Source organism: Octopus bimaculoides, chromosome 13 (genome assembly GCF_001194135.2).
Source record: "Octopus bimaculoides isolate UCB-OBI-ISO-001 chromosome 13, ASM119413v2, whole genome shotgun sequence".
Lineage (NCBI taxonomy): Eukaryota > Metazoa > Mollusca > Cephalopoda > Octopoda > Octopodidae > Octopus > Octopus bimaculoides.
The window spans coordinates 17,145,019-17,170,288 of NC_068993.1; the positions used below are offsets into that span (position 1 = coordinate 17,145,019).

General features: G+C 34.8%; 1 protein-coding gene across 7 annotated transcripts in view; it reads left to right on the forward strand.

Annotated features, from left to right (window-relative positions):
• The window catches only part of LOC106881088 (uncharacterized), a 465,749-nt gene that overhangs the window by 429,042 nt on the left and 11,437 nt on the right, over nt 1-25,270 (forward strand). For all 7 annotated transcript variants that reach the window (XM_052972353.1, XM_052972351.1, XM_052972350.1 and 4 more), the window contains 2 exons: nt 2,640-2,795; nt 3,815-3,899. In XM_052972353.1, the coding sequence (XP_052828313.1) occupies nt 2,640-2,795; nt 3,815-3,899 (241 nt within the window). The remainder of the gene's footprint in view (nt 1-2,639; nt 2,796-3,814; nt 3,900-25,270) is intronic.

Genomic DNA, 25,270 nt, shown 5'->3' on the forward strand with positions numbered 1-25,270 from the left:
ATGCCATACCTTGATATTGCATGTGTGTTCTTCATTGAGATTATAATTCTAATTAGAGTAATACTTGTTCAGGGGTTTCTAGTTCACGAAGGTTTTGTTCTGTGTGTATGGATAAATATTTACATATACATATATATATATATATATATATATATATATATATATAAAATCACTATACACTCCTGGCAACTAGAGAATCACACCACTTCCTGTTTCGTCTCCAATTTTCATTTCTAAACTAAAAGTTCAATGTATAGACATCAAAATGCAATTATAACTCAAATGTACTGTGTAACAATAAGAGCTGTGCTGTGCATGATAGATAGACAAACAAAATATCAATTAGTGTTTTCTTTCATACGGTGTTGGGTTATGAGATGAGCTTAGGTATATCTGCTCTTTTCATATGGTCACTTAATGCATTGAGTGTGGTGTTGTGTGTGTGTGTCTGCCAGTAACACCATTAACCTTTTATCTCTATCTCTCTCTTGATATATATATATATATGTATATATATATATGTATACACACATACATACATACATACATACATATATATGTATGTACACATGTACACACGCATATATACACATACATAATATAATATATAATATATATAATATATATATTACATATATAATATAAACAAAATATTGTATTATTTGTATATATACATATATAACTAATACTATATCTGTATATATGTGTTTGTATATATATATATATATATATATATATATATATATATATATATATGTGTGTGTGTGTATTGAGAGAGAGAGAGAAATTGGTAGACAGATGTTATATGCATGTATGTGTATGTATGTTGTATGTATGCTCTTCTTTCCTTTTCTTTAGCTATATTCATCACTAGTCACCCCCTCTCATTCTTTTTCTTTCTCCATACTCTTCACCTTTCACAATTTCTAATTTTACACACACACACACACACACACACACACACACACACATGTGCATGCACACACTTGGACATACATCCATACATAATTTTCATGAAAATATTCAAATTGCCTCTTCTTCAGTGATTGAAAAGTAAACCTATTCTAGCTATGTTAAGCCTCATTAGATCTAAGATGAAAGAAAATATAATTGGAGAGAGAAATAAGTTTTATAACTAAATATACTGAAGCAGAACATTTATGGGAATGGCAACCTACAAGATTACTATCTTTTTTCCTTTTATCAAATATACATCAAATTACATCTCTCTTTCTCTCTCTCTCATATATATATAATGTTCATATCAATATATGTGTGTACTTGCTTCTAAAACCATACATTGTATGTTTGTGTGTTTGTCTGTGGATATGTGTGTGTGTAATATTTGACGTTTTTACACTCTGTATGTAATCATGTAATTCAAGATGTTTTCATTGATTCTTGGACCAAATGGTTTTTTTTTTAATTTGATAGTCTTTAGTGGTGATGGTGGTTGTTATTGTTGTTGTTTAACACCAGTTTATCCCTGATCAAGCTATTCTGTGTTCAAAGGTGTTCCAGATGTGACCAAGCTGTCTTTTCCTTGTTTTAGACATTGTGCATATAGGACTATATTAATTTTTGACAGTAGAATAAACTAATTGCATATAGGTTCAGACATAGATTAGGCATAGGCGTGGTTGTGTGGTTAAGAAACTTGCTTCCTGACCATATGGTCTTGGGTTCAGTCTCACTGTGTGGCACTTTGGGTAAACATCTTGTCCTGTAACCCTAGTTCTACCAAAGCCTTGTGAGTGGATTTGGTAGACAGAAACTGAAAGAAACCCATCATGTGTGTGTGTGTACTCGTGTTGCCATTATAGTTGTAAATGAACATCACCATCATACAAGTAGTGTTCATTTCCAGTCTTCCATAGAAAACATATCTGGTCATGGAGAAATATTACCTTGCTTAGACACAGGTGAGTGTTGGTGACAGGAAGGGCATCTGGTTGTAGAACATTTCCCTCAACAAATTCTGTCTGACCTAAGCAAGCGTGGAAAAAGAAAAATAGACGTTAAATGAGGAGGAAGAAGACTGTTTATTTGGTATACTGGTGTTTGGAACATAGCTCTGAGATAAAATTATGATGTTAGGTGGGTTTGAATCAGGAAAAAAAAACTAGAGGGTGAAAAGGGTTAAATCAAAAGGGCTCAATATATGACATTAAATGGATGATGATGATCAGCAGCAGCAGCAGCAGCATCTTCAATGATCTCGTTTGTTTGTTTTTATGTAAGTTTCTGAGTCATAAGTTTCCAATCAACCAATCATTGTATTTTTGATGTTAAGAGTTTGAGTGAATATCAGTGCCAGTCAGAAAGAATACATTCTTTTTCTTTTTTTTTTTGCTCACAACCAGTGTTAGTGTGTTTACATCCCTATAAGCTAGCAATTTGGCAAAGGAGACCTGTGGAATAAGTACTCGGCTTTAAAAGAAAATGAGTATTGGGATTAATTTATTTGAGTAAAATTCTTCAAAGCTGTGCCCCAGTATGGCCACTGTCTAATGACTGAAACAAATCAAAGATAAAAGATACAGGATTTAAACAACAATGCTACAGGGTCTTTTATTCTTTATTATTTCTTGACTTATTGTTTCATGTTTGTTTATTATTATTTTTTTTTTCTATTGAAGGTCCTGCTAGTGTGGCCCATGTCAGAGGCAATGATACCAGTTACATCCTAACGGATCTTACCCCTGGGCTTCAGTATCGAGTCTGGATGCAAGCTGTGTCTCCTGCTGGCGAAGGGCCAGTGAGTTTACCCATATTCAGCGTGGTTGTTAACGACAGTAAATATTCTTTAAATTTTTTTTACACATATAATTATCTTTATCTCATCATCATCATCTTCGTCATCATTGACTTCCTCACTTCTGTCTTCATTCAACTAAGAACCCAACTATCATCGCTTTCCAGTTTTCAGACTGACCACCAACCAACCCTTTTATAAGATCTATGCTTTAAGCATCATCAAGCATAGAGAAAAACCTCTATGCGGTTACAGAGCATGCTAAAAATAGTAACCATATATCCCTCAAATTGCACACTACCATCTTAAGAACAGATAAACACATTACATAATGATTGTCTTACACACCCCTTGAAAATGCGAAAACCAAGGCTGAAATATCTCTTATTTTAGATCCATTTGATCAGAGTTAATTGGCCTACAGTTAATATCCTCATCATCATCATCATCAATATTTTATTTACTGCACTTCATTGTTTGTATCCATCACTAGCCATGTCGACACCCAAATACATAGTCCAAGTAAAAGCTATAACTGGAATGTAATATTACGTGTATATATGGAAGACCAAGCAAAAATATAAAGTATCACACATGACAAACTGCCTATTAATTCTTAGGTGAGAGGCTGCTTGGGAAACCTAAGTGCTGTAAGCATTGCTCTTATAGGCACAGACATGGCCGTGTGGTTAAGAAGTTTACTTTCCAACCACATGGTTTCAGGTTCAGTCCTATGGTGTGACACTTTGGACAAGCGCCTTTTAACTATAACCCCAGGCTAACAAAAGATCTGGTTGGCAAATAGATCTGGTTAGCAAAAATAGATCTGGTTGGTAAAAACTGTGAAAACTGTTATATATGATTGCATATGTGTGTACGTTTTTGTATTCTTACAATGATGCAGACAAGCTCAACTCCTCGTCAGTTGTTGGCCAAATATCGAGCATGTGTGTGTGTGTGTGTGTGTGTGGCTGATTACTTAAACTACTTTTTCACCCATCATGTTATATTGTTATCAACTTGCATTCACTCCCCATTTCCATTGCTTTCTCTTTACAGAGCTCACTTCTGAAGCTATTGCTGCCATCATTATCTCAATCATTATCTTAATCTGCCTCATTCTCAGCTGCATATGTGCAGTCAGGTAAATACTTTGTCTTGCTTCTTCTTCTTCTTCTTCTTCGTCTTCTTTTCCTTCTGTTGTTGTTGTTGCTACTGCTGATAATGCTCTCTTGTCGATGTGTCCATTCAGAAGATTTGTCAATACCCTCTTAATATGTTAATTCTGTGGTGGTGTCATTACGTTTATATTTCCCATTACACGTTTACATGTTCGACATCCACACTTCTCCTTTGCTGTTTTCACTTTTACTCACTTGCACGCACACTGCAAACCCTACTGTTCTTTCCTTTTCCCGTTTGTTGCAAGAGGAAAAGCTTTATCACGTTTGTGACAAATGTACATCATTTTACTCATTCACTGGGATCCATTGTGTGTGTATGTGTGTGTGTATTTATATATATATATATATATATATATATATAAAGGTACACTCATACATTTGTTAGGAATATAAATTTAAAATAATGAAATGAAAAGAGGGTAGGTTGTGCTTATGTACATGTTGATATTCTTCTACTTGTTTCAGTCATTTGACCATGGAGTCATTTGACCATGCTTTAGTTGAGCAAATCGACCCCAGGATTTATTCTTTGTAAGCCCACTACTTATTCTATCGGGCTCTTTTGCTGAACTGCTAAGTTACGGGGACGTAAACATACCAGCATCAGTTGTCAAGCAATGTTGCGGGGGGCAAGCACTCAAACACATACACGCACACACACACACACACACATATATATATATATATATATGACGGGCTTCTTTCAGTTTCCGTCTCCCAAATCCACTCACAAAGCTTTCGTCGGCCTGAGGTTATAGTAGAAGAGTAGAAGATACTTGCCTAAGGTGCCACACAGGGGAACTGAACCTAGAACCATGTGGTTGGTAAGCAAGCTACTTACCACACAACCATTCCTATGGTTCATATCATATATAATATGATATGGTATAATATCATGTAATATCTGAAGAAATGGGTATGGTTTTAGTATAGCTATGTTAACCCTTATGACTCTAGAGATGGCAGTTTGATATTAGAAATGAGCAGCAAAGTGACAGGATTCAAGCCATATTTCTCTCATTTTCCAAAGGTACTTACCTACTAAAAATAACTTGTAGATAACCTTCAAACAATATCTTATTGTCTTAAAAAGCGAAGGACATATTGAATAATGTAGATGAGATGGTCACAACTGGAATGTTTTATCATAGGTCTGCTTGATAATGGCAGATTTGGGACTAAACAATAGGAACAACAATAAGCAATTAGCCCATATTAATTGCATTGTTTTCCTCTCACAAAGACTCTACTCTCTTGAAAGCATTCATGTCAGCAAGTCTTTAGTATAACAATATTTTTTTTTTCTCTGCTCAACTCTTTAACATTCAGATTACTCTGTCGAATGTAATGCTTAGTTACTCACTTTGTTTTGGATTAATCATGCATTATCTCATAGCATTGAGATTTTGATGATTTGATTGTTTACTATTTGAATTACACTGTAGGGTAGGTGTGAGAGGCCAGATCTGGTTTGTTTGAACTAATAGAATAGTTTATCAGATATGGCCAGTTTAAAAACCAAAAACCCTGTCATCTTGTCATATGCCTGTCATTTACCATTATCTGAAAAAGAAGCACACTCTAAAGAATATAGTAGTAATGTATTTAAATGCAGATAAATATATGTCTGGTCATAAAGTGACCAATAGTTTTGCATCAATAAAGCACTTAGCTTTAGGGACAACTCATCAGACTCTAATGGCAGAGGGCATATCTCTGATCATATTTTTGATCATGCCCTCCATCATTAGAGTCTGATGAGTCATCCATGAAGCTAAGCACTTTATGGATGCAAAATCATTGGTCACTCTATGACCAGACAGATATTTAACTGCATATAAATATATACATATATATATATAGGAAAAATAGAAAATGAAGACAGATGCTCAAGATGTTATTAAACCATCTATATCTTCATATCTCCTACACATGTTTTGATGGATGCATCCAAAATACATCCAGCAGGAGATATGAAGATTTAACGATTTAATAACATTTAATAACATCTTAAGTGTTTGTTTCCATTTTCTTCTTTTCCTATTTTTCTCCTAAATATGTCTTGCTTGTCCCCAGATTCAAGTCTCACACAAGTGTGTCCATTGTTTCCTAGGATACTTAAGCAACATTTAGCTTCCTTGGAAGTATTCCCTTGGATCTTTCCTATAATATATATATATATATATATATATATATATAGTACTATAAAACAGTCTGAGATAAACAGTTAAATTGTCCCACTATTTGATGATGGCCAACACAAATGACTACAATATTGGAGGTCATTGCTGCAAAAGGATAGCAGCACTTGGACTGCAAATCTAATACCTGAAGAATCTTAAGAAAGCAAAACTACAAGCAAGAATACAATATATATAATTCTGATTTGAAGAAAGGACAGAGGAGAATAATTCAGTGTATTAGACAGTGATTCTTAATTATGAACAAAAAGGGAGAGAAGTAAAAGTGAGAGAAATAGTGTTGGTTATAGTGAAGGCAACATGGTGATTGAAAGAACTAAAATGGGTAACCTGGTGTTTTATAGCCAAAAGAGAGACAGCAAATGGAGATAAGTAAGAAGTACAAGAATAATCTTAAAAGATTGTGAGGGTTTATGCATGTGTAAGTGTGTGTATGTTTACATGTTATTGGTATTTAGAACAAAGCATAATAATGTGTGTAGTACATGAGTAGTGTCTATGATAGAGAAACAGGATATTTATGATTGAGAACACCACCATAAACAATGAGATGCAGGGAGGTGTAGCCTAGATAACTGAAGTGACCAGCTACAGGTTAGAGTGATCCAGTTTGTGTTGGATGCCCTTGAATGATCTGCGAAATGTAGGTGCTCCCTTAAATGATCTGTTATTTGCCAACCATTCTCTCCTAGCTGCTGAGTTGGCATTTCATGCAATAGACTATGTCTTTGTAGATACAGGTGAAACAGCAATATGGAAGAAAGAGTTACGTTTAAATAGTGTAATGGTATTCTGGATGAAGGGACAGGCATTGCAACTGCAGCAAGCAAAGGATTCTGGTTAAGTGTGGCAAAAACTGAAGGAACTATGGACTAGAATGTCATGCAGATAGTAGTAGTCACATCTGACGGAAGGGAGAAATGTTCAAGAAGATGTGAAAGAGACAGAAATTTTATAAGATTGTGTGCTGGGGAGTTCAGGTGTTAGATAATAGACAAAGAGAAAGAGAATGCAGCTAGTGGTGAGTTTAATTTCAGGTAGGAGGGTAGGAGTGCAATGAATAGTTCAAACACGATGGTGGTCAGTATCATAGTACACCATATGATACAACTGTTAATCAAAATTGGAATCTTGGTTAAAGAGGCAGCAGGAACATAGAAATTGTAAGTAGTGGGTAGTAGATTTAGTCAGAGTAAGAGTTAATAGTCAATGGTTTGTAAAGATGGAAGTAAAAAAGGCTGGAATTATTAATAGAGACAGGGACGTGCAGAAAGTTAGGAGAGGGTGGTGGAGTTGATAAAAGCAATGAAGGTGTAGAGCTGTCCTCATTCTGCTGTCAATCTTTTGACTGTAAAACACCAATCTACTTCTGTCATATGCATTTGTATTTTTCTCTTCATCATAATGCTTTTGCCTATAAACAATACTGCTTTTCATGTCACATTTTTTTGTCTACCTCCTGTCTTTCATTCCCTTCAAAGGATCACTATCCAAAACTTTGACATATTTTTGTTATTTTTTAGTCTTTCATGAGACTCTTTGCCTATTCCATTACTATACTGATGTAGACCACCCAGATAACCACTACAAGTCTAATTTTGTTAGCTATTATCATGCTGTAGGTTTTTGTAACAAGATTACAATTTACATACACCAAAAGTTCCCTGTTTGATCTTTTATCAATTTAGATTTAAGAATTCTCTCCCTTACTTTTCTTGACAAGAATTGTCATTTATGCTACTGATTTCTTTTCTCATGTGAAGTGTAATTTCAAATTATTAAAATTGAAATTAGACTGTATTATGTTAATTATATGTGCAGAAACAGCATCTCTGAATATTTAGTTAACTTACCCACTCTCTCTCTTTCATACAGACACATACTTACACATTTATTACAAGATTGACAATACCATTTAATGATAAAGTCAAGCCCAGTATTGTAAATCCTAAAATAAATGATATTTCTATACCTGAGACTTAGAGACTACGCTTTAGTTATTGTACTCTTAAACAGTTCAAGTCAAACTATAGAGTGAGGATTTTGTAGCCATAATCTATGGGAAGATGTATTTATTTTAGAACTACCAACAAAACACTCATTTTACAATACTACTGCTTAGAGTAATAAGCTATATCTCTACCCAGTGGTATTTGCTTACAGCTAAGTGGTCACAGACTGTGTGGAGTAGAGTTAAATATTTTGACCATAAACAAAGTACAATTAGATACTGGCAGAACACAAAATATTAAACTATTTGCCATCTGCATGTTACGGCCAACCAAAACGTTATAAGTTATAACGACAAATGTGCCAGTTGATCCAATCAATGGAACTGTCTGCTAGTGAAAGTGAAAGTGGCTGAGAACTCCAGAAACATATATATACCCTTAATGTAGTCCTCAGGGAGATACAGCATGACATAAAATATGACAAGGCTAGCCCTTTGAATTACAGGTACAACTTATTTTTGCCAACTCAGTGGACTGGAATACCGTGTAAAAAAAGTGTCTTGCTCAATGACACAATGCACTGCCTGGAATTGAACTCATGATCATATGATTGAGAGCCAAATACACTAGCCACTACGCCACCTAATTTTCACACTGTATCTGACAATAAATCCTGTCAGTTTAACCCTTTAGTATTCAGATTATTTTTCCCAAATTTAATGCTTATTTATCCACATTGTTCTGAATTAATCGTGCATTATCTAATAGCTTTGAGATTTTAATGATGAGGTAGTTTATTTCTAGAATGACATTGTAGGATAGGTATGAGAGGTCAGAGCTGGCCAATTTGAACATAAATTGAACAGGTCAAATATTTGGGCCAGATACAACCTGTTTAAATGGTAAAGGGTTGATTAAAACAAATTTGAAAGTTCTTTGTCCATTTTCATAAAACGTAGAAAAGGCTTTTGTTCTTTTGTCCTTTTTTATTTTCTTCCACTTTATGACTCTTTCCTCTTGTAATTCCATATTTCCAATTGTTATTTTTTTTAAGTTGACACCTAGTATGTACCACCTTTTTTTTTTGGTTTGCATAACAATCTGGATATTCCACCTTTGCCCTTCTTTCCACAGGTTTTTGTCTCATAGCGCTGGATAAATCTTGTAGGTTTTTCTTTTGGTTTTTTTTTTCATCCACTTTTTCAAATTCTAATCTTAATTTTTTTTTTTTTAAATCTTTATTGTGATTACTTAGTTTACTTATTTTGTTTTAGTGATATCATTTATTAAATTACATGCTGTATCAAAAGCTTGGCATATTTGATTTTATAGTTAAGCAAAATAGTCTGCTCTACTAGTTTAATATAGCAAATCTGATTGCATTTGAATCTTGAATGAAAATTTACTAAAGGTTTTCTCTATTTTGCATTTTTTTTTTCTATTCATCATAATCATTATCAACATCATCATAATCACCATCGTCATTATTATTATTATTATTATTATTATTACATTGGAATTTTTTTTCTTGTATTTAACTTTAAATTCTATATTCTAATTTGGAAATGTTTGGTTAATTGCTTTTCAATTTGGAACAGTTATACATTATGCAAATATTTATTTAGTAAAAACACCATTCATACTTTAAATATCATTATTGGTTATTACCAAGTTAACATGAGAATGTCTTCTTTTTATCATTTAATTCACAAAGAAAGGGGATATTTTATAACTTTAATATAAAACATGTCAAACAGGTATAAAACTTGTCTTTTAATTACATTAAACTCTTATCCTTCCATCCAGAAACTATATATAACTTTGTAGGATAATTGTCTCTTTCTCTTAAATGTGAAATTATGATTTCTCTGAGAATACTCACAGCATCGCAGTTTGCTATTTGCTGCTTTCTCACTTTTTGAGGAAAACAGAGTACAAATGGATGAAACAGCAAGCCATTAAATATCTCTATTTTCTGTTGAAAGTCCTTAATCATCATTCACAGTGAGTGAAGAGCAATGAAGAACTGTGAAGTCCATACCTTTTCACCCCAAAAGCATTATTATATGATTGAAGGTGAAATAGTTACCACTTCAATTCAAAATGCAGTCAAGAGTTCACCTTTACATGGTGCTTATTTTCACTTTACAACACTTACTTCATATGCACACAGATGGTGGAGCTCATTTTCAGATGGAGCAGCCAAATATTGTTCAAATTACACCCTGCCACCTCAAGTAGTTTTTGGGTATACTAAAAGACAGGGTGGCCATAGTTGGAACACCTTTGATTATAGATCTGCTCAACCAGGGCAGGCCTGAGTCTAAAACAACAAACTTAGCAAATACACATACAACTTAGATTTACTTTGCTTGCTCTCTCTCTCCCACCGTCCATCTCTCATATTTCTCTTCTACCTTTTGTTTCAGTCAGTAGACTGTGGCCATGCTGGGACATTGCCTTGAAGAATCAACCCCAGTACTTTTGGGGTGGGGGGGAGGTATTTAAGCCTGGTGTCACGCAGTGGTGGAGCTGCCCAGAAGCATGTGATTGGAACACACACTTCTTACCACACAGCCATGCCTGCATCCATGTATATCTACACTTTATGTATTTTTCCCTCACACTTACAACTATAGTGGAATTAAGGTTACATACTTGTAAGTTGTGTGTGTGTGCATTTGCAAATGATGAATATATAGGTCAGTTATTCTGAATGTGGATAAACCTGTCCCTTCCATCCTATAGGATTGATACATTATGGAAAGCATATCAGTGAAAGTATTACTAATTAAATGTTGAGTTTATTGTTACCCCTTTGAAATGTGTGATTATTATCTTCTACATTGGTCTGTGATCCAGTTTACTGAATGAGGTTGTAGGATAGGGGATCACTGGGGGGGGGGGGGCATGGTAGAATAAGGTTGTTGTTGTTGTTTAATCCTAGATCAACTGTGATCGAGCAGACTAATGGTCAAAATATTGAACATCTGATCTTTTACTTATACCAGTGACTATATTGTTGAACATGTCCATTATTTACATTTGATGGATGTTTGTCCTCATCTTATTTGTTGTTAACACAATGTTTCGGTTGATATACCCTCCAGCCTTCATCAGGTGTCTTGGAGAAATTTCGAACCTGGGTTCTCATTCTTTAGGTATTTTTCGATGAGAACCCAGGTTCGAAATTTCCCCAAGACACCTGATGAAGGCTGGAGGGTATGTCAGCCGAAACGTTGTGTTAACAACAAACAAGATGAGGACAAATATCCATCAAATGTAAATAATAGACATAATTCCTCATCTCTTAAATATAGAACTGTATGTTCATTCTTTGTTGAAGACAATTGGATATGTTTTTTTTTTTTCATTATAAACTAAAGATGTGGTATTAGCATATTTTGTGTTATTTTATTAGTTATCTTCCTGTAACTTGAGGATATCCCTCAACACATCTTTATCTCTTTATCACCATCTCTCTTTTCCAATTGTATCTCTCTCCTACAAAAAGTCACTTGTTTCTGTCATGTTTTAACTTTCTCATTACTTAATATAATGCCGCTTTCCTCAATACTATTCTCCACTCAATTGAGGAGCCTTGTCTTGTGAATTTCTTGGTGACCTAACTGGTGCTGGTGCTACATAATAAAAAAACACTCAGTATTTTCTCTGTAAAGTGGTTGGTGTTTGGAAGAATATCCAGCCATAGATACCATGCCAAATAAAACATTGGAACTTCATGTTCCCTTTTGGTTCACCAGCTCCTGTTGAACTATTCAACCCATGCCATTTTTGGAAAATGGACATTAAATGGTTATGATGTATATATTCTTTGGCGCTTTAGCAATCAAATTACTCTATCAAATGTAATACTTATTTATTAACATTATTTTGAATTAGTCATGCATTGTCTCATAGTGTTGAGGTTTCAATGATGTAATTGTACATTTTTAGAATGACATTATAGGGTAGGTGTAAGAGGCCAGATATGGCCAGTTTGATGCTAAATGATTAAACTTGCCTCTTCTGTCTTATTGATGCTGTTTCAGTATAAGAATTTATACAATATTCCATAAAATGTTATTTGTATGTATGACAGTAAATGAATTTATTTTTAATAAAATAACATCAAAATAGGTTAATTATCAAACAAATTTCCCTTTATCCTATTTACATCCTCAGTTCTGTAATGTATGCTATATAAATAATCCTTCATCTTAGAAATAGGTTAATATTATTATAAAGAACAACATCATCCAAATCTCCTAAAACTAAAAATCTGAGGTATGTTTCTCTTTGAATACTACATTCATTGGGAGGTGGGGTGGGAGTGGGGTATTGTTGGTTTTATTTTTATGGTTTCATTTACCGTTTTTATTTTTTATTACTTTTCATCTAATTAAGTTGTGTATGCCTGAGAGAGAGAAAAAAGGAGATGTACACATGTGTGTATATGTATGTATCTGTGTATAGATATATAAACACATATATGCATGTATATATGTATGTATGCATATACATATGCATGCGTACACTCACACAAACACTTTCTTCTCTTAAGGAAAACATACAGATAGATATTAGACATTAGAAGCTCTAATTTCAGACCAAATAAAAAAACAGAAACCAATATTGTGAGAGAAATTAATCACAGTCTCCATGTAATTTTATTCTTTTAGCAACATATAAGGTTGCATTAAGTGACTGATGGCTTTCTTATCTATTTAGAATCCAATGTTTAGTGTTATGAGAGAAGAAATGTCATGAGAATTCTACCTGTAGACACTGTGGCAATTTCATTTAAACAAACATGTGATCTCTAAAGAACTGCATAGAATTCAGAGATTAAAAACCAGCCAATATTTCACAATTCACCAAACATACACATATGTATTTGCAAACAGTTAAATAAGCACTCAAATACAGATATATTAAAATTCACATACACAGGTACCATATGCATTCACTTCTGTAATTGTGAACCAGCATTGAAGCCTCTATATTCAATCTGCTACAAATAGCAGTAAAACCTTCATCAGATGATGTCTTCTTGTCTGAAAAAAAGAACGCATTAGATAGATGATACAATCCCCAAAATGGCAAGATAATTTTAACTGGAATACCTTCTCGATCAGTTTAACCTGAGGCTTAGCAACTACTTCTGCAACCCTTTCATGACCATATTTCTAATGAAACATATCTTTTGTTTTTGGGGGTTTTTTTTTAGCTTATTCTGAAAATAATCAAGAATTAGAATAATTTAGTTAAAATAACTTTCTCGTTTTTCAACTGTTTTTTCAAAGGTTTTAATATAAAATTATGAATGAATCTATTAACTTAAAATTCAGAGTCTTACACACCCTCAGGTGTGAAATGATCACACCTGAAATGTCTTTGATCGTATCAGCTTAATCAGGACTCATCTGAGGCCAAATCTTACCCTTCTGTAGTTTCTCACCACCACTACTTCTCTCTGAATATAAATCTCATTTTTTTATGCTTCTTACCACTACGTTTTTCTAAATATTTTTGCCTTTCTATAGCCTCCTTCCCACTTATGGACTTAACTGCTGCTTTTCCAGAACTCACTGTCTAACGACCACCATGATCAAAGGTATTCCAACCGTGACCATCCTGTCATTTCAGACATAAGTGCAGGTGTGGCTGTGTGAACCACATGGTTCCAGGTTCAGTCACACTGCATAGCATCTTGGACAAATGTCTTCTGCTATAGCCTTGGGCCGACCAAAGCCTTGTGAGTGGATGTGGTAGACGGAAACTGAAAGAAGCCTGTCGTATGTGTGCGTGTGTTTGTGTTTATACCCCACTACCACTTGACAGCCAGTGTTGGTGTGTTTACTTCCCTGTAACTTAGCGGTTCAGCAAAAGAGACCAATTGAATAAATATCAGGCTTAAAAATAAAAAAAAAACTGTTGGGGTTCAATTCATTCAACTAAAAATTCTTCATGGCAGTGCTCCAGCATGGCTATGGTCTAATGAGTGGAACAAGTAAAAGATAAGAGATAAGTGTTATGATCTGTAATGAGCCCCAAGACTTGCAAAACCAGAGCTTAACCTGTTTTCTTTGGCTACAACACATCCCACTGGACAGGATGCCAGTCCATTGCAGGATTAACTTCCCAGGTATTGCTGGAACTCATTTACACCTGCCACTAACTGGAGCAACATGAAATGAAGTATTTTGCTCAACAACACAGCACACTGCCCAATACAGGAATTGAAACCACAATCTTACAATCACGATTGCAGTACCTTATCCACTAGGCCATGCACCTTCACAAACATAAGTATATCCAGGGTCACATTAATCAATGTAGCTTTCTTTTTCTTTAATCTTTTAGCATTTAAGCCAACCACATCTGACCCAAACTTTTTTACATTCAAACTGGCTGTATCTAGCCTCTCGCACCTAACCTGTAAAATAAACAAAAAGCTATAAGATACTGCATGGTTAATTCAAAACAATTTCAATAAAAAACGCTTTACATTTAACAGAATAATCTGAACACTAAAGGGCTAAGAAGGTAGGGCAAGAATTCGTTGTTATTTCTAGCTGATTAAGTGATCTCATACAATCACCTTCTGTTGGTTTACTGATGGTTATTGGTAGGTTTGAAACACTTCTAACAGCATAATATTATTTATATTCTATGTTCTTCTGCTTCATTGAAATATATTCCAATTTTTATTTATTCTGTGTTAAATCATTTTCATTATCCTTATTTTTTTTTATCATGACACCCAGTACATTGTATTGAGTGGTTGGCATTAGGAAGGGCATCCAGCTGTAGAAACCAAGCCAAAGCAGACTGGAGCCTGGTGTAACTCTCTGGCTTACCAGTTTCGGTCAAACTACTCTTGCCCATGCCAGCATGGAAAATGGACACTAAATGATGATGATGATGATGATGATGATGATTGCAGGAATTGTTAGAATCAGACAAATACCTTATGGTAATTGGTCTAGCTCCTTATATCTTGAGTTCAAACCCCACTGAGGTCACCTCTGTCTTTCATCCTTCTCTGTGTGTGTTGGTGGTGGAGGGGAATAAAATATTGTACCAGTCAAATGAATTTTCACAAAATTCTTGGCCTCATGCCAAAATTAGAAACAAATATTTTTATTATGGCAGCAAGCTGGCAGAATCATTAGTATGCCAGACAAAATGCCGTGGCATTTTGTCACTCTCTACATTCTGAGTTCAAATTCACCCAAGGTCATCTTTACCTTTTATCGTTTCAGGGTCAGTAAAGTAAGTGCTAATTGAATGCTTGGGCCTATGTAATTGACTGTTCCCCTCCCTCAGTTTTTCAAGCCATGTGCCTATAGTAGAAAGAACTATTTTTGTTGTTCTTATTATTACTATTATTATTATGAAAGATAGAACAAAATAAACATATCAAGCTGTGTAAAAAAGAAAACTGCTCTAACAACATAGGAAGGATAGAAATCTTTTTTTTCTTTTTAGCCCCGTTCCATCCATACTGACATGGTAGGAGTGACATGGAAGAGCTTGGTATGAGGGGAGATAGTGAGAGGGAAGAGGAGTGGCAGAGTTTGTTAAAGGATCCAGGTCAGTTGAAATGGCAGGGAGTGGTGGAAAAGGGCCATGAGAGGTGAGAGAAGGGAGAATGCCAAGTCAACTGTAGGAACACATATTCACACACACAGACATACATTGTGCAGAAGAATGCAAAGAATGTAAAATACTAAACATTTTAATTGAAAATCAACATTGTTCTAGGATAGTACTATAGATATTATCTTATAAATATGCATCATCACTGCAAATAGATTATAAAAAGATATTGTTTATGATTTGTCTTTTTTTTTGTCTGCATGATCGTTTTTTTTTTTATGCTTCTTATCCTCCCTCCTCACTGCTAGCATGTTTATGTAATCTTAAAGTCTGATTGTAGTTGCCAAGATATGGTTGGCTTCAGTCTAATGTTCAGTAAAGTGTTGTTACTTTGTAGAATCCAGCATTAGATTGTTGTCATGTGAATTTCTACATATCTGTGTTTAAGGACCAACAAAACCTCTTTCCTCTACCCCTTCAATATCTCTATCAACCATTAAAGTGCTGTTGTCTTACAGAATTCAATATTCATGTCATGTAAACTTATGTGTTTATGTTTAAGGGTCAACAAATTCTCTTTCCTTTATCCCCACTGTAATCCAGTTAAATATTGTCCCCACAGTACTCCAGTTAAATGTTCTCCCTACAGTAATCCAGTTAAATGTTGTTAACTTAAAGAATATAATATTTTTGTATTATGTGAACTTATGTTTGTGTTTAAGAAACAATGAAACTTCTTTCATATCCATCACTCTACATTCTCACTGTATTCGAGTAATGTTGTTGTTGAACACTGTTCAGTATTAGACCCATTATAGCATACACACACACACACACACACTCATGTTGGAGACATGCAAAAGGCACCCAATGCACTCTGTAAAGTGGTTGGCATTAGGAAAGCCATAGAAACCGAGCCAAAACAGAAGACTGGAACCTCTTGCAGCTCTCTGGCTTACCAGTCCCAGTAAAACCATTTAACCCATGCTAGTATGGGAAATGGATGTGTGGTGGCTGTAGTTGTGGTGGCAGCAGTGGCAACAATGATGATGACACATATATGTGCACATGCACATGACAAATTGTTACCATATAAATTACAAAAACAGTGAAATAAATTTTACGGATTGAGAGAGAAGAGATGTCTCAGTGTTTCAAGCAGTTGTCCTTATTCGGGAGACAGAGAGTGTATGAATGGTTGGAAAGATACAAGGAGCGGAGAACAAGTAAGAAATGGTGTTAATAGCCTGGAAGCTGTAAATAGGGAAGGAAATACAGTATGAGGGATAAGTTAGGAGAATGTAGGAGAGGATCATGGTTAGTAGAAATGGTAGGGAGGTGGTGAGGGTCCTGGGAGGAGAAAGGAGATGGTAGTCACAGATTATTATACATTTCTGCCGATCCCTACTCTAGGTTATTTTGTTATTATAATTCTTAACATTCCTTACATTTTTTAAATTCTTTAGTCTGACCCCGCCTTCCTTGACTCCTTTCAACTTGCATTTCTCTGCTTAGCTCCCTATTTTATCTACATTCTTCTGCACAATGTATGTTCGTGTGTGTGAATATGTATCCAGGTTATATATTGTCTTGGCATTCTCCATTCTCCCACTGCTCATAGCCCTTTTCCACCACTCCCTGCCATTTCAACTGACCCAGATCCTGTAACAAACTCTGCTACTCCTCTTCGCTCTCACCATCTCTCCTCATACCAAGCTCTCCATGTCACTCCTACTTTATTTACTTCTTCATTGTCAGTTTTAAACCTAACCAGCAATACTTAAAAAAAAAGAGAACAAGAGCTTGTGTTCAAAATGTTAGACCTCTTCCTCACTACATAGAATTTAATCCACTGTTTTTATTATTGTTATTATTATTAAGGCAATGAGCTGGTAAAATTGTTAGCACACTGGACAAAATGCTTACTGGTATTTTGTCTGTCTTTACTGCTGAGGTTGACTTTGCCTTGTATCCTCTCGGGGTCAATAAAATAAATACCAGTTGAACATTGGGGTTGATGTAGTCAACTTACCTCTCCCTTAAAATTGCTGGCCTTATACCAAAAATTTGAAACCATTATTATTAATATTAAGGTGGTGAGCTGGCAGAATCATTAGTATGCCAGGCGAAATGCTTAGCAGTATTTCTTCTGGGTTCAAATTCCACTGAGGTCGACTTTGCTTTCATCCTTTCAGGTCAGTAAATTAAGTACCAGTGAAACACTGGGGTTGATGTAATCAACTAGTCCCCTCCCCCAAAATATCAGGCTTTGTGCCTTTAGTAGAAAGGATTATTATTATTATTATTATTATTATTATTATTATTATTATTATTATTGTGGCAAGCTGGCAGAATTGTTAGCACACTGGACGAAATGCTTCACAGTAGTTGGCCGATCACTCTGTGCTGAGTTCAAATTCCCCCAAGAACAACTCTACCTTTCATCCTTTCAGGGTCGATAAAATAAGTATCGATTGAACACTGGGATCGATATAATTGACTCATCCCCTCCCACAAAATTGCTACCCTTGTAGCAACATTTGAAACCATTATTACTATTATTATTATTATTATTATTATTATTAAGGTCGATTGTAAAGTGGTTGGTGTTAGGAAGGGCATCCAACCTTGCTAAAGCAGACAGTACTAGCTCTTGTCAAATTATCCAACTCATGCTTGCATAGAAGACAGACATTAAATGATGATAATGATGATGATAAGATTATAAGATGTCAGAATCATTAAGCATATTGAACAAAATGCTTTGTAGCATTTCTTCCAGCTCTTTATATTCTGAGTTCAAATTCTGTCAAGACTGACTCAGCCTTTTATCCCTTTTAAGTCAATAAACACCGAGACTTCCCCCTCCTTTCTAGCCTTGTGTCTATAGCAAAAAGAATTATTTGCTTTACTTTTTGCTAATTGGAACAGTACTGGCTTCCTCAGATTCTACTGATGTACTTCAGGATATAACATAATACATACTTACATGTGTTGTAGTTGAAATATTAAGTTGTATATTTAAGCCTATTATATTTTAATACTCTACAACCATCAAAAGCTTTATCTTCATGTAGTTTATCAAAAGACAAACCAGCGTGTCCTTCACTGGATCCATTATTTTATCCAGAAATCATAGACATGAGGAATTAACAGAGTGAAATATTAACAACACAATCAGAAATTGAACCTCAAACTCAGTTTGCTGAGAGCTTGTTACCACTCCACCATTCTCAGTCATATTAATTAATATACATATAAATTAATGTGTAATCAATGTTTTATCTATTATGTTTGAGGCAAGAAGCTATTGTGTAGAACATGTAGTTCCTGCTAGTATTCTTTGTCATGTGCTTTCACTAGAAGTGTTTCATTCTGTGGTAGTTGATGCTGCCTTCATTATTATACTCTAGCAACATAAGCAGCTGATATGATTGTTCTTGTATATAATCTGTCAACGTATTTCTCCCTTCTATAACAAGTATTGTCTATCGTAGTGTGAAATTCAAATGAAAATGTTCTTAATCATAAATGAGAGAATGTTAAGTTGTTGAATAGGTCTTTCTTATATATAGAATAATAATAAATGGAGCAAAACGCATATAATCAATAAGTTCCTTTAATTCTTACATATGTTTCAAAAATTATATGCACTCTACTCCCAAAGAAGTAAGAGATGCTGGTATATACATATAATTTCATCATCAAGGAACCATATTACAAATGCAAGACTTGCGCTGAATGCTCTTTTTCATTCAGCGCAAGTCTTGCATTTGTAATATGGTTCCCTGATGGTGAAATTATATGTATATACCAACATCTCTTACTTCTTTGGGAGTAGAGTGCATATAATTTTTGAAACATATGTAAGAATTAAAGGAACTTATTGATTATATGCGTTTTGCTCCATTTATTATTATTCTTTATATCAACTCAAAATACATCACTTTAACATGGAATTTCTACCCATTAACCAGGTTTAATATCCCAGTTTTTGTGTGATTTTTTGCTACCCTGGTAACTATTAACATATTTGCGTTATCAAAGTTTTTCAACCAAGATAATATATATATATATATATATATATATATATATAAAATAAAGGATAAAACCGTTAAAGATTTTATCAGTGGCCAGCATATAATATAGACCTATCAAGGTGAATTCATATATATAGATTATAATAGTATAAAATACAATTATAATTAAGGGCATAGAAGAGACCATGCCTGTGCTGAAAGTAGCCACTAAATTGTCAAACCACTTTAAAATTATCACTTTTATAGTACACAATGTGTTGAAATCAAGGGAGTAGACTCACAGAAATCCAGTAATTGGTCGATCCAAGGCTGACTATTTTATGAATTTCTGTGAGCCTACTCCCTCGATTTCAACATGTTGTGTACTATCAAAGTGATAATTTTTCGGTGGTTTGACAATTTAGCATCTACTTTCAGCATAGGTATGGTCTCTTCTGTGCCCTTAATTATAAATGTATTTCATACTATCATAAATATATATATATGTATATAGCAAAGTTTTAAATTGTGTTGCAATGTAATCATCTGTTATGCGAAATTTGTACAGAATTTTTAGAAGTATATTGGTGTCTGTGTAGTGTAACCTGATTGTAGGTCCTAAAATATTATGTTCAACTCTTTTGATGATAATGCCCTCGAAATTACCTCTGGTTTTTATAATACAAAACTTCTAATTTTTTAGTGTTCATCAATCTTATAATACATGCCATTGTGTATATTTACATATTGTCAAGCAAAGGGGAGAGAGCACCAATCATTGTGGAGTTATTTCTCCTGGTTACTCTGCGTGTGTGTGTGTGTGTGTATTTGTAAACAAATTTGTCATTAAAAAATGTAGTAATTAAAAGAATTATTAGATAGTATCTGTAATAATTTGGCTTTGTAGCATCAGCATTTCTCTACAATTGACAAAACTCTTAGTTTGTGTTCTAATATGAAACTTGAAAAGTTATTTTTTTCTTTTATTCAAGATGATTTATTGTAATGTCTACTATATTTAAATATTTATATATTCATAAATAATTGTATTTTACTATATTTTAACCTTATTTTTATTATCATTTTCAATACACTAAAGTAAGATATATTTTCTGTCATTATTAACTGTACTCGTATAGTAGTAGTTAAATGAAAGCTATTCACTATAATTTTGTTATATTCCAAATGACAACTTAATAAATGTACCAAAAGTGAATTATTTTACTATCTTTCAAAATTAGCCAAAGGAAGTGTATTTAATGTGAAAGCATGTGGCCTGGTGATTAGGGTGTTGTACTCAAGATTGTAAGATTGTGGTTTCAGTTCCCAGATTAGATAGTGCATTGTGTTCTTAAGCAAGACACTTCATTTCACACTGTCCCAGTTCACTCAGCTGTAAATGAGTTCCAGCAATAACTGGAGAGCTAACCCTACTATGGATTGGTGTCCTATCCAGAGGGAAGTGTTGTAATCTCAGTTACTTATGTGCCATAGAAACCAAGTTAAGTTCCTGCCTTCTGAGTCCTGGGGTTCATTGCAGACATAAGTGTATTTAATAAAAACTACTTTAATGAAAGACTTAAAAGAATGTGTATGTGTGTGCAAGAGAGAGAGAGAGAGAGAGAGAGAGAGAGTAATTGTGGATATGAAAATATTTTATGACCATTATAATGTATATTTGACTAGCACCACTGCATAAAATTTGTGATAAGCTGAGTCTAGGAGCCAGTTCTGATTCCTGATTGAAGCCAAATTCTCTTCACTTATTTATGTCCTTGACATGAAGGAGATATGAATGCCATTACTTATTGTTTACCCTTTTCAAAAACAAAAAAATTGAGTAATCACATATACAAAAAAAAAAAGACAGTTAATTTTGGTAAAAACTTGTGCAATGTATAAGTAAAAGATTATACCTAATACAGAAGATAGTGTCTTTACACTCAAACAGTGGAGCCTCTACACAGTCATTCAACATACTAGAAATAGCAGTTGAATTTTCCTCAAACCATACCCAATAGCTCTGTGGTTAAGAAGCTCGGTTTGCAACCATGTGATTGCAGGTTCAGTCCTACTACACAGTACCTTGAGGAAATATCTTCTTCAATAACCCCAGGCTGACCAATCCCTTGTGAGTAAATTTGGTTGATGGAAAGTGTGTGTGTGTGTATCTTTGTGTTTGTCCCTACAACCACCAGTGTTCATTTGTTTGTGTCCCTGTAACTTATCAGTTCAGCAAAAGAGACCAATGAAATGAATACCAGACTTAAAACAAGAACTTGGTTCAATCTGTTTGACTTATACCCTTCAAGGCAGTGCTCCAGTTTGGCCACATCCTACTGACTGAAAAAAAAAACAATAAAAGATATATTAAAACAGAAAGGATAATGTAGTCCTATCTACAATCATGTTGATTAAGGTTGAGAAAGAAACGAGATGGTCATGTTTGTAATGTCTTTGTTCGTTAGTTTGTTTGATCAGAACTAACCTGGGGCTGAACAAAAATAATAGTGAAACTTCAGTATAGTCCTTTGATGCATCGGTAGACGAAACAGAATCTCCCTCAACTAGAAGTTTTTAAAATGTTTGAAATTCTTTAGAGCTGAATGTTTGCCTTTAATAATATAGATTGAATAACCAAAGCCAGAATTTTGATCAAAGAATTCTTTCATGATTTATTGCCTTGACATACATTTACTTTGTCTGGGTTGATAAAGACCACTTAAAATCATCATCACCATCATCATCATTGCCATTGTTGTTATGGGGAAATTATGATTATTATTATTATTATTAGTAGTAGTAGTAGTAGTAATAGTAGTAGAAGTAGTAGTAGCAGTAGTAGTAGTAGTAAGGTGGTGAGCTGGCAGAATCGTTAGCATATCTTTGTTCCGAGTTCAAATTCCGCTGAGGTTGACTTTGCCTTTCATCCTTTCAGGGTCAATAAATTAAATACCAGTGAAACACTAAGGTCGATATAATCTACTAGTCCCCTCCTGCAAAATTTCAGGCCTGTAGTAGAAAGGATTATTATTAATATTAATACTTTATAAATATTTAGGGCAGTAAGCTGGTAGAACCATTAGCACACCAGACAAAATGCATAGTGACATTTCGTCCATCCTTATTTTTCTAAGTTCAAATTGTGCTGAGGCCGACTTTGCCTTTCATCCTTTCAGGAGTCAATAAAATAAGTATCAGTTGAATTCTGGGGTCGATATAATCGACTTAGCCCCTTCCCCAAAATTGCTGGTCTTGTGACAAAATTTGAAACCAATATTTTATAAATATTTCAGCAGAATAGGCGCAGGAGTGGCAGTGTGGTAAGTAGCTTGCTTACCAACCACATGGTCCTGGGTTCAGTCCCACTGTGTAGCACCTTTGCAAGTGTCTTCTACTATAGCCTCGGGCCGACCAAAGCCTTATGAGTGGATTTGGTAGATGGAAACTGGAAGAAGCCCATCGTATATATATATATATATATATATATATATATATATGTATGTGTGTGTGTGTATATGTTTGTGTGTCTGTTTGTCCCCAGCATTACTTGACAACCGATGCTGGTGTGTTTGCATCCCCATAACTTAGCGGTTCGGCAAAAGAACCGATAGATTAAGTACTAGGCTTACAAAGAATAAGCTCTGGGGTCAATTTGCTCGACTATAAAGGCAGTGGTCCAGCATGGTCACAGTCAAATGACTGAGACAAGTAAAAGAGAATTGTTAGAGCATCAGAATAAACGCGTTACAATATTTGTTCAGACTCTTTACATTCTGAGTTCAAACCTCCATTGAGGACAGCTTTACCTTTCATATCTCTGGGCTCAGTTTAATCAAATAAACCCCTCCCACCAAGCTGGTAGAATCTTTAGTATATTGGATAAAATACTTTACAGCATTTCTTCCGATTCATGTTCTGAGTTCAAATCTTGCCAAGGTCAACATTGCCTTTCTTCCTTTCCAGATTGATAAAATAAGTACCAGTTGTGTATTGAGGTTGATATAATTGACTAGACTGACTAGAAATAGCAACCAAATCTCCTTCGAATTTATGTTATGTACACTATTTATATTAATCAGACTAGTGTCCTCATCTTGATTGTTGCTTTCATTTTGTTTTGGCTGTTGTATGCTCCAGCCCTCTTCAGGTGTTTTGAATCAAGGGGTTAGGTTTGAAATTTTGATACAGCTGAGTGCCACACAAGACTTCTGAAGAAGGCTGGAGTGTACGACAGCCGAGACTTAGTAAAAGCAACAAACAAGGTGAGGACACAGTCCATAATATAAACTGTATACACAAAACATATATATATATATATATATATATATACACACATACACACCAGAGTAAGCACATAAATGTGAAACAAGGTGGGGGAAAATAGTACTCAAATACCAGAGGTAGAGTAATATGCTTTATTATTAAAGCTGCAAAAACATCACAAAAAACTGCTACTCAGAGTTTCATGTTTCCATTTGTCAGGCAGCTTGATCATAACTGCCCAACAAACAGGAGCGTGAAACTCTGAGTAGCAGTTTTTTTGTGATGTTTTTGTTGTTTTAATAATAAAGTATATATATATATATGTATATCTTTACTCTTTTACTTGTTTCAGTCATTTGACTGTGGCCATGCTGGAGCACCGCCTTTTTAGTCAAGCTAATCGACCCCAGGACTTATTCTTTGTAAGCCTAGTACTTATTCTATCGGTCTCTTTTGTCGAACCTCTAAGCTACGGGGATGTAAACACACCAGCATCGGTTGTGAAGTGATGTTGGAGGGGACAAACACAGACATGTACACACATATACATATATATATATATATGTATACATATATACGACAGGCTTCTTTCAGTTTCCGTCTACCAAATCCACTCACAAGGCTTTGGTCGGCCCAAGGCTATAGTAGAAGACACTTGCCCATGGTGCCACGCAGTGGGACTGAACCCAGAACCATGTGGATCGTAAGCATGCTACTTACCACACAGCCACTCCTACGCCCCTATATATATATATATATATATATATATATAATTGTTAATTATTTGCAGGACCTCCTATAGAATGAAAATATTTTAATAATAAGGACACCAAGGTAGGGTCGAGAGCAGCATATCTGTGTCTCAAGAGTATATGTGGATACTCACATACATACTAATGTATATACGAACTTGTGCTATCACTTACATATACATGCACATGGACTGATCAATATAAGTATCCATGTATAGGTAAAATCACACACACGTATATTCTGGTATGCAGTTTGTGGTCCACAGTTCATGGCCAGATCCAATGTAGGGAAGGTTTCGAATGCTGGCACATAAAAGCACCCACTACACTCTTGGAGTGGTTGGCGTTAGGAAGGGCACCCAGCTGTAGAAACTCTGCCAGATCAGATTGGAGCCTGGTGCAGCCCTCTGGTTTGCCAGTCCTCAGTGAAATCATCCAGCCCATGCTAGCATGGAAGGCAGACGTTAAACCATGATGATGATGAATAACATGTATAGGCTGAGGTTCACTATAGCTGTTTCAGACACGGGGTTATT